Here is an 11,940-nt window from a genome sequence, read left to right as displayed (position 1 = left end):
CTGAGCTCCATGAATTATTATTATATGTTTTATATCCACTAATATTTAGAATATATTCCCAGATCTGTAGGAAAATGGCATTTATTGCTGTGTAAAAAGGTACTCATTGTCCTCATCACACAGAAACTTCAGTTCTGCTCACAAAGTTCCTGTATTAGTGCTACTTTGTTTTAATTGCCCATTGTTCATTACACTTGTTTTTATGTGTATCACATATGAGACCTCTCTGAATCAGTTTTTTTATCTTTCTAACAGATTCTATATAATATAATCCATTCGATTTCCATTGAACTTATAGTATATACCAATATTTCAATTTTCTTATACCTAAGTACTATTCTACTGTGTATAACTAGTACAGTTTCTTTTCAAATACTCTTACCTAAGTAACATTTTTACGTAGATAAGTGCTTTAAAAGGACAGCAGGTCCATTTACTCTTATGAAAAGTAGAATGTGATTAAAAGCTAAAACAAAACGTGGCCAAATTTCACCTGGTACCATCAGAAAATGTCTTCTCTAGAGAGATAACAAGTCTTTATATTTTACTTTACCAATATTTGCTGTTTATGAATCTCAATAAAAGTGTAGAGTTGAAATAATTCTGAGAAAAGCCAAAATATTTTGCTTTTCTGACCTAAACAATTAGGTACAAATGTGATTTCTCTTGACTTGAAATTTCTCATGGTTTAGCACTGAAAAACCCTGTAAGATGATGGTTGAAAAATAAGACTAAGTAGACTCATTCTGGAACTCTGATTCATTCTCGACACCACACAAAGTATTTTTCTAAGACCCGTGTTTTTTAATTCTTTATTTATTTTCAGGTAGAGGAAATGGGCAGAATAATAATGTAATAATCTTAGAAGACTCTACGTGATAAGTAGTATAATAAGCATACAAGTTTGCAGACATAGCAAACGTAGCACATATAGGAAACATAGCAACAAAGATCAGTGGAAACTCTAAGCAAATGTTTATGTCCAATTGCTGAACCATCTACATATTCATGCCTGATGAACTCCCGCATGTAGTTTTTAAAGTTTTAATTCTTTTTTGAATTGAACTTTTCTGTCATTAGTGTTAATATCTACCTTGAGGTTTTAAAGAACAGCATTCCTTGAACACAACCCTTTATTGCATGTCTCTCCTATACCAGGATGTAGCTCTTTGTCCATTTAGACCACTTACTCTTTCACTTTGCCCATTGCTGTGTTATCAGTCTCTCTATCAGGTTTCATCTTTTGTTTATAATGTCCTTCCTGCTGAAAGGATTAGTATATTTCTGTCTTTTCTTTCAGATCTGGGTTCAGATATCACCTCTGGAAAATCCCCTCTGCTTCCTCCTAGTATTTTTCACTTCTGTGCTCCTCAATGTGCAAGTCTAAGGATTGTCATAGTGTGACATTTGATAGAGACAAAGTCAGACCTCCTAGATATATAAGAGAATTGTCTCTGTCTCATTTCAGTTGCTACCTCTCCATTTCGCTATTTACCTTTCATTCATTTTTAAGGTTTCCTCCTAGGTAGCGTCATCTTTAAACATGAGCAAAGTCAGCTGTTTTACTGTTCCTTTAAGACACAAAGCAGAACATTATGACTCCCTCTTTAATAGAATTTTCATCTTGAGATATTTTAAAAATGTGTATTCAGTACAATTTCCATTATTTTAAATATGTGGTTGGCTTTGTGTAATTTACCTCATGTAAGCATGCTCAGTGTAAGCCTCCCCCCCACACACATAGTATTATTGGTACTACTACATAAGTATATACCCAGTTTTTTTTTGTTGACTTTTGATAATGTAGAAAAACAAACTTTACCCCTTAACTTTTTAGTAATAAATCTTTTCCTTCAGTAAAACAAATCCTGTGTCTAACTTCACTAGTAGCAATAGTGGAATAGGGTTCAATTAAAAATATATATATATAATTTTTATGCACTTCTACCAAAAGTATCATTAAATGGACAAATGCACTTTCTCTGGTTGTTATTGTCATTCTCTTCAAGTAAGAAAACTTCTAGAAAGAACCATAGAGATAGTACAGTGAGTAGGATACTTGCCTTAAAAGTGGCTGACTACAGTTTAATCAATCATAGCATTTGGCCCCTCCAAGAGCCACGAGGAGTAATTCCTGAGTGTAGAGTCTAGAGTGACCCATTCACATTGTCAGTTGTGCCCCCCAAATAAGAAAATTATCTAGAGAAAAATTAATTACTGTATAAAGTGTACTCTCTGTATAAATATACATGTATATGTCACGGCAGAGCCTGGCAAGCTACACGTGGAGTATTGGATATGCCAAAAACAGTAACAACAAGTCTCACAATGGAGACCTTACTGGTGTCCAATCAAGAAAATTGATGAACATGGGGATGACAGTGTTACACTGCTACAGTGCTATATATATAATTTGATTGACAGTTTCTATTGTTTTTGAGTTTAAATATTTATCCGGTAGATTGACCAGGAATTTTTCTACTCATCCATGAATTATAATTCTATGCTAAAACTCCGTTAAGTATTTTATCAAAATTTTCTTAATATCTTTTGTTTTATATTCCTAAGCTCTTAATTTCACTTTTGTCAATATCTACAATAGTGATTTTAATTAGTAATAAAGCCCTCTTTACTTGCAATGTATTAATTGAATTCTGTACACAAATCTGAAAAAGTTTATAGGTTTAATTATTGTTATTGTTTTAATAGTGAGTAAAAAATAAAAATGTATAGATACTTACATGTTACTCAAACAATGATAATATTCAAAATGTTCTTATTTAAATGGAAGATGTTAACTCTCTATGTTAAATAGAGGGTTAAAAATCCACTTTGTGTGTTTAGAAAACTATAATTCCGATGGTGCTTTTATCTTTTACACTTATCTGAGTTTAAGTCAGAGGGTTGAGTAAGGTTGGCCCAAGAATAAAATAAACAGCAACTTCTTTATGTTGAGGATACAAACATTGGAATACACATCAAAACAATAACAAAATGAGTGCAATAATGTCAGGTGATTATGCAAAGAATTCATATTACTTCCTTCTCCATTATGCTTCCTGACATTATGAAAGTTGAATTTTTATACAGAAAAAGCATGGTTAGAAATTCACCATGCCACAGAGTCCATGAATTCACCATACTTAGACCCTCCAATAAATGACCTAAATGTTTTGCAAAAATATTTCAACAACGCTATAGCACAGTGAATAGTGCATTTCCCAGAATCGCATATTGCCTCCTGAGTACTGCCAGGAGTAATTCCTGAGTGCAGAGCCAAGAGTAAAGTAACCCCTGCACTTCACTGGGTGTGACTCAAGAAGAAAAAAAAAATTCAATAAAGCTTTTTTATCATACAAAAAAGAGAACTTGGGATAATAATGAATTCATAGAGAAGTAACTTTGCTTTAAAAAATGAATTATTTTAATTTATTTTAGTCTAAAATCACACCAACTGGTGAGGGTGACATCTGGAGCCTTGCAACCAGGCCGGAATTTAGACCCAGAACTCGGAGGCACGGAAATCCAGTCAGGCCACACCAATAGTAGTCAAGATTCAAGGGCCCACTTAATCTCCCCCTATTCAGGACAGGCACAGTGGGGATGGCATTGAGAGTCATAGACCGCTAATATGCGAGTTATTCTCTCCCTTCATATCCCATAAGAACCATAAATCAGCCTCTTAGCTGGAATTTTCACTAGGGCAGCCTGATCACCAAAAACCACATTAGGTCATAAATTCATTAGCCCCACCTCAATTAATATTACACCAAAAACACAACAGTAACAGAGAGCATGAAATTCTAAACAACACAGGTCGCAATGGTAAAGCAACTCAGGAGCCCACCAAGCTTCATTAGTGAAGAAACTAGCCAAGAAGACCCAACCAACCAGAAGAAATCCAAATAAAAATACCCCAAGACACAACCTGACGAGAATAACGGAAAAACATAGACAGAGACAAAATTCTGAAAACAGCAAGATCAAAGAGAGAAATTGCCTACAAAAGAGCATCCTTAAGATTTACAGTGGACTTACCTGATGAAACCCTCAGAGTCCAAAGACAGTGGTGGGATATAGTGAAAAAACACAATGAAATAAGTGCCTCACCAAAAATACTTTATCCAGCTAGACTCTCATTCATATCAGAAGGAACAACACACTTTCACAGACAAATAACAACTCTGGAACTTCATAGATTCAAAACCATGGCTACAAGAACAACTAAGTGGGCTACTTTAAGACAAGACAAGCCCCTCAAATACACCAAACTTTAGCAGAAAGATGGAACAAAACTCTATAACAATCTCTCTCAATGTCAATGGGCTAAATGCACTGATTAAAAGACACAGAGTGGCAGGATAGATCAGAAAATTGAATCCAACATGCTGCTGCCTGCAAAAAATACATTTGAAGAGTCATAGCAAACACAGATTCAAAGTTAAAAGGTTGGGAAACAATTCACAGGCAAATAGCCCCCTCAAAAAAAGCTGAGGTAGCCATGTTGGTAACAGAACACATTGATTTCAGACTGAAGAAGGTTGCCAGAGACAGTGAAGGTCATTTTTTATTGATCAGGGATCTGTACATCAGAAAGAACTTACACTGTTGAATGTATGTGCACCTAATGGGCGGACCAGCAAAACACTTAAAACAACTACTCATAGACTTGAAGAACGACATTGATAAAAAGACAATACTAGTGGGAGATTTCAACCCCGCTTTATCACCTCTCAATAGATCAATCAGACTCAAGCTTAGCAAGTACATATTTTATCTGAGGGAAGAAATGGAAAAAAGGGGCTTTCTAAGGACACTTCTTCCTCAGAAAGCTGAATATTTATTCTTCTCAAGTGTGCATGGGACATTCTCTAAGATAGACTACATGCTGGGCTACAAAACATACCTCCATAAAAATTAAGAAGATAGAGATTGTATCAATGATCTCAGATGATGATGCACTGAAAATAGAAGTGTCTCACACACACAAAAACAAAATCAAATCAAACTCCCAAAATTAAACAGTTCACTACTGAATAATGAGTGGCTTAGAAAGGAAACCAAAGAGGAAATCAACAGATTTCTAGAAATAAAGGAACATGAGGACATGACTTACCAGAACTTATGGGATATGGCAAAATCTGTGCAAAGAAAAAAGTTGATAGCTCTATAGGCAAAGCCATCTACCACAAATCCACGGCAAGCATCATTCTCAATGGGGAGAACTAAAAGCCTTCCCTCTAAAATGGAGCAGCCATGACATTCTTCAAAGAAATGGAGCAAACATTCCTGCAATTCATATGGAACAATAAGCCCCTAGCAATAGTTAAAGCAATTATTGGGAAAAAGAAGATGGAAGAAATCACCCTTCCCAACTTCAATCTCTACTACAAAGTGGTAATAATTAAAACAGCGTAGTACTGGAACAAAGGCAGAGCTGCAGACCAATGGAACAAGGTAACAGAACACATTGAATATCCTGACACACACCCTCAAATATATGATCATATAATCTTTGATAAGGGAACAAGAAATGTGAAGGGGAGCAAGGGAAGCCTCTTCAACAAGTGGTGCTGGCAAAACTGGACAGCTACTGACAAAAAAATGGGCTCATATGTCTATCAAACACCATGTAAAAATGTCAGGTCAAAGAGGATTAAAGATCTCAACATCAGACCAGAATCCATAAGGTAAATGGAAGACAAGGTTGGCAAAACCCTCCACAATATTGAAGCTAAAGGTATCTTCAAAGATGACACGTCACTGGCCAGGCAAGTGAAAACAGCGATTAACAAACGGGGCTATATTAAATTAAGAAGCTTCTGCTGCTGCAGACTGTCTTAAAATGCAAAAACAGTCTATAGAATGGGAAAGGATATTCATGCAATACCCATTTGATAATGGGTTGATATCAAGGATATACAAGGCACTGGTTGAACTCTACAAGAAAAAAATATCCAATCCTATCAGAAAATGGGGGCTGGAAATGAACAGACATTTTCTCAAAGAAGAAATCCAAATAGCTAAAAGACACATGATAAAATGCTCTATATCACTAATCATCAGGGAGATGCAGATTAAAACAACAATGAGATACCACCTCACACCACAGGGACTGGCCCACATCCAGAAGAACAAAAGCAACCAGTGTTGATGCAGATGTGGGGAGAAAGGGACTCTTTTTCACTGTTGGTGAGAATGCCAACTGGTTCAACCCTTTTGGAAAACAGTATGGACAATTCTCAAAATATTAGAAATTAAGCTCCCATTTGACCTAGCAATACCAGTCCTGGGAATATATCCCAGAGAGGCAAAAAGGTATTGTAAAAATGACATCTGCATGTGTATGCTTATTTCAGCACTGTTTACAATACCCAAAATCTGGAAAAAAAACAGAGTGCCCAATAACAGATGACTGGTTAAAGAAACTTTAGTACATCTACACAATGGAATACTATGCAGCTGTTAAAAAAGAAATCATGAAATTTGCATATAAGTGGATTAACATGGAGAGTATCATGTTAAGTGAAATGATTCAGAAAGCAAAGGAAAGGCATAGAAAGATCACACTCATCTGTGGAATATAAAGTAACAGAATGAGAGACTAACACCCAAGAATAGTAGAAATAAAGACCAGGAGGTCTGCCCCACAGATTGGAAGCTGGCCTCACATGTCCGGGGAAAAGGCAGCTGAGATAGAGAAGGGACCACCAAATAGAGGATGTTGGGAGGACCCATTCGGGTTGAAACATGTCTGCCAAAAGTAGACTATAGATCGAACATGACAACCACTCAATGCCTCTATTGCAAACTACAACACCCAAAAGGAGAGAGAACAAAAGGGAATGCCCTGCAGCAGAGATAGGGTGGGGTGGTGAGGGATGGTGTGTCTAGGTGGGGGTGGGGGAGAGATACTGGGATCATCGGTGGTGAAGAATGGGCACTGGTAGAGGGATGGGTATTGGAGCATTGTATGACTGAAACACAAGCATGAAAATATGTAAAAAATATGTAACTGTGCCAAAACGGTGATTTACAAATAAAAAATAATTATAAATAAATAAATAAACAATCCTGTTCATAATAATACCTCAGAAAATCAAGTACTTCAAAATCAGCTTTACTAAAGAGGTGAAGGACGTATAGAAAGAAAATTAGAAAACACACTTCAAGAAATAAGAGGACAGTAGGAAATGGAGACACATTCCCTGTTCATGGATAGAGGGGATTAACATTATAAAAATGGCACACTCCCCAAAGCATTATTAATGTGGTCCTTATCAGGTTACTTATGACATTTTTCAAAGAAATAGACAAAACACTCCTGAAATTCATATGGACCAATAAAACCTCATGAAAAGCTAAAGCAATCCTTGGAAAAAAGAAGATGGGTGACATCACCTTACTAACTCCAAATTTTAGTAGAAAGTAGTAGTCATTAAAACAGCACGGTGTTGGGCTAGAAGCAGACCAGCCAACCAATGGAACAGAGTAGAGTATTCTGTCACAGACTCTTAAATACATGATCACTTAATCTTGGACAAAGAAGCAAGAAATGTGAAGTGGAACAAGGAAAGCCTCTTCAACAAGTGGTGCTGGGAAAACTGGATAGCTACCTGCAAAAACATAAATTCTGACTTTTCCTAATGCCAGGCACAAATGTTAGATCAAAGTGGATTAAAGGGGGCTGAGTGAGAGTACAGCTAGTAGGGTGTTAGCCTTGCACGTGGCCGATCCAAGTTGACTCCCAGCATCCCATATGGTCCAACAAGGACTGCCAGGAGAAATTCCTGAGTGTGAAGCCAGGAGTAACTCCTGTGCGTCACCAAGTGTGAAAAAAGCAAAAAAAAGTGGATTAAAGACCTCAATATCAGACATGAATCCGTAAGGTACATAGAGTAAAATGTAGACTAAACCCTCCATGATATTGAAGCGAAATGCATCTTTAATCATGACTGACCAAGCAAGTACAAACAAACATAAACAAATGGGACTAAATCAAACTAACGCTTCTGCACCTCAAAAGAAACAGTGACCAAAATACAGAGAGAGCCCATGATACGTGAAAGAATATTAACCCAATAGCCATTTGATAAGGGATTAATATCCAGGATACACAACACACTAATAGAATTGTACAAGGAAAAAACTCCAACACCATCAAAAAATGAGGAGAAATGAACAGAAGCTTCCTCAGAAAAGAAATACTGATGGCCAAATGCACATGAAAAATGCTCGACATCACTAATCATCAGGGAGATGCAAATCAAAACAATGAGATATCATCTCACAACACAGAAACTGGCACATATTCAAGAGAGCAAAAGCAACCAGTGTTGGTGTAGATGTGGGGAGAAAGGGACACTCTTTCACTATTGGTGAAAATGCTGACTGGTTCAGCCTTTTTGGAGAACTCCTTCAAAAACTAGAAATTGAGCTTCCATCTGACCCCAAAATACGATGTCTGGGAACATATCCTGAGGGTGCAAACAGCACAGGAGAAATGTCATCTGCACCTGTATGTTCATTGCAGTGCTGTTCAAAATAGTCAGAATCTGAAAACAACTTGAGTGCTGAGAACAGATGACTGGTTAAAGAAATGTTAGTACATCTACACACTGCAATACTATGCAGCTGTTAGGAGAGATGATGTCATGAAATTTGTTTATAAATGGATAGACATGAAGAGAATCATGCTAAGTGAAATGAGTCAGAAGAGACGGACAGACATAGAACGACTGCACTCATTTATGAAATATAAAATAACATAATATTAGAATGACAATCAAGGACAGTAAATACAAGGGCTGGGAATATTGCATTATAGTTGGAAACCTACCTCATGAGCTGGGGAAGAAGGCAGATTGAATAGAGAGGAGATCACTAAGTCAATGATGGTTGGGAGATGGGTGCTGAAAGTAGATAAAGGACCACAGGTGATAGCCTCTCAGTATCTATATTATAAACCAGGATGCTCAAAATTAGAGACATAATCAGGGGAGTTTGTCTACCATAGAAGGAGGGGCAAGATAGGATAGGGGTGGGTAATACTGGGGACATTGGTGGTGGAGAATGTGCACTGGTGGAGGGATGGGTGCTTGATCATTGTATAACTGAAACTCAAACATGAAAGTTTTGTAACTGTATTTCACAGTGACTCAATGAAAAAGAAATACATTCAAATAAAATCAAATAAAATCACACCAAACAGGAGACACAATCTGACTCTGAATATATCTGTGTGACAGAAACTTACATCTGACCACATCAAATATAATGAGTAAATAGACACAAATATCTCTATGTATAAACTCAACTAATTGACACTGCAATAAAACTCATTATTTACAGGTAACATAGAACATACACCACTAAAATAAACTCATCTGCAAAGAAATTGGGAAAATTTTTTATTTTCTTTTTCTTTATGTGTCTTTAGAGCAAGGGAAGGGGCAGACACATACTTGACAGTGCTAAGGCTTCACTCTCACTGTATACTCAGAGATCACTCCGATGTAATAGAGTTATATTTAACTTTTCAATTTCAAATGTTAAGGCTTTATTTTTCCACAGAAACAATCATTAACCTACTGCAAAATTTGCTAATGGCATTTTTTACCTCCTTATTTCTGAAAGCATAAATCATAGGATTGAGTAAAGGAGTTAGAATAGTGCAGAATATCTCCACAATTTTGTCAACGGAGAAAGAAACTGGAGGCCGAGCATACTCAAATATACATGGAATAAAGAACAAAACCACAACAGTAAAATGAGATCCACAGGTGGAGAGGGCTTTCCTCTTTCCTTCGGCACTGTGGTTTCTCAGGGAGAACAAGATGACCGCATAGGACACAAGCAACATGGAGAAGATCAGGATGCAAAAGAATCCACTGTTGGCCACTACCATATAGCCAAAGGCATAAGTATCAGTGCAGGCAAGCTTCAGTATTTGAAACAAGTCACACATAAAATGGTCAATGATATTGGGACCACAGAAAGGAAGTTGAAAAGTAAAGAGAATTTGTATAATGGAATGCAGAAAGCCCCCTGCCCAAGATACTCCAATCAGAATGCCACAGAGTCTTAAGTTCATGATAGAATTATAGTGCAAGGGTTTGCAGATGGCCACATACCTGTCATAGGCCATGGATATGAGGACTATCACCTCTGCCCCTGCAAAGAAGTGTGCAGCAAAGATCTGCATCATGCAACCTCCATAGGAGATGGTTTTCTTCTCAGAGAGACAGTCTATGATCATTTTAGGGGCAATTCCTGAGATGAGGCCTGAATCCAGTAATGCTAGAAAAACCAGGAAGAAGTACATCGGGGAGCCCACGAGCGCTGGATTGCTGATGATGGCTGCCACAATCAGCAGGTTGCCACAGATAGTTGCAATGTAGACAAAAAGAAATATTACAAATGCAATCTTCTGAACATTTAGATTCTGTGAAATTCCCAGGAGGATAAACTCAGTGACAAAGCTTTGATTTTGCATGATTTTCCAGAAAACCCTCAGAGCTGCCACACTGACCATCAAAACCTGCAATAAAAATGACAAGGTTAATCAGATAAGTTTATTGTCATAAGCACTCACAAGTTTGTCCATCCATGTAGTGCTTTGCTATTCTATGCTTCTTTAGTATTTGAAGTCAGAAAATCAGAATGTCCTTAAAAAAACAATAGTGTTATATCGAGGGAAAATCACTTACTAAATCACGGAGTAGTGCGAAATAGAAAGCTTCTCTAGAGGAACATACCCAAATGTGACAGGATTGGGAACCTATTTTATTTGAGTTTCCAACCTGGATTACTTTTTCTAGGTTTCCTAGAGCAAGTTGTTAAAGAAGACTTTGAAGCCATATCTTAGTTTGGAGGAATCAGGACATTTACTTGTCATGTTGGGCATCACCTTGTAATAATAGGCATACAGATGCGAGATGTCCCTGATCAGAAGAATGTCTTATCCACAAAGGGAAAGTGATGTCATGGCACTTTAAAATCACAGCTATTCCCTAATAATTCCTGGGGAATAGTATGAAGTGAGAGGACCTTTAAGATAAATTAGTTGGGCCATATAAAAGGGAAACTCTATTAAAAATATTGAGTTCTACACATATACAAAACACACAAAAGGGAAAACTATGCGCTTATATCCCTGATGAACATAGATGTGAAGTTTTGCAGCAAAATATTAGCCAACCAAAAACAAAGTTTGTCAGAAAAATAATAAAACATGACCAAGTAAGATTTATTGTTTAATATACTCAAGTCAATCACCACATCAATATAAGAAAAAAATGTAATCATCTATTAATATCAATAGATGCAAAGAAAGCATTCAAAAACATGCAAAACCATTCATGAGGTGAACACAATAAGGTGGAAGTTGGGACAACTTTCAATATAGTTAAACCAGTTATCACATGCTCACAATAATCTTATTACTTGATAGTGAAAAATTAAAAACCTTCCCTCTAAAGTCGGTCACAAGACAAGGATGCCCACTCTTATCATTTAATATAGTACTAGAAGTCCTTGTCATAGCAACTAGGAAAGAAAAAGATATTAAAGCTATTCCGATTCGCAAAGAAATCAGAGTCCGTGTTTGCAGAGATATGAAACTACACCTTGAAAGTGCTAAAGGAGACTATATAAAGAGACTCTTGAAAAAGTACATTTATACTCTTGAGTAGTGAACTACAAAACCAATAGACAACCCATGGCTTTTTTATGTGCAAATAATATAACAAAGGAGAGAATAGTTAAACAATCAATCCCATTCAATAATTGTGCCTCAGAAAATCTAGTACCTGGGAATCAACTTAACAAAAGAGGTAAAGACTTTCATAGAGAAAATTGTAAGTTATTACAAAATAAAAGGACACAAAATGGAAAAATCTCCTCTTCATGGATAGGAAGTATCAACATTTTTCAAAGTGG

General features: G+C 36.6%; 1 protein-coding gene across 1 annotated transcript; it reads right to left on the bottom strand.

Annotated features, from left to right (window-relative positions):
• Positions 1 to 9,559: 9,559 nt before the first annotated feature.
• On the bottom strand, positions 9,560 to 10,495 carry LOC101542908 (olfactory receptor 4C15-like). Its single transcript, XM_012935710.2, has one exon. The coding sequence runs from the start codon at positions 10,493 to 10,495 to the stop codon at positions 9,560 to 9,562; it is 936 nt and encodes a 311-aa protein (XP_012791164.2).
• Positions 10,496 to 11,940: the final 1,445 nt, after the last annotated feature.

The sequence above is a fragment of the Sorex araneus genome, chromosome 6 (assembly GCF_027595985.1).
Source record: "Sorex araneus isolate mSorAra2 chromosome 6, mSorAra2.pri, whole genome shotgun sequence".
In the NCBI taxonomy this organism is placed as follows: domain Eukaryota; kingdom Metazoa; phylum Chordata; class Mammalia; order Eulipotyphla; family Soricidae; genus Sorex; species Sorex araneus.
This window is presented reverse-complemented; position numbering and strand designations above follow the sequence as displayed.

Coding starts and splice junctions, on each gene's coding strand:
- LOC101542908 (XM_012935710.2), bottom strand. CDS start 10,495: ATGCAAAATCAAAGCTTTGTCACTGAGTTTATCCTCCTGGGAATTTCA.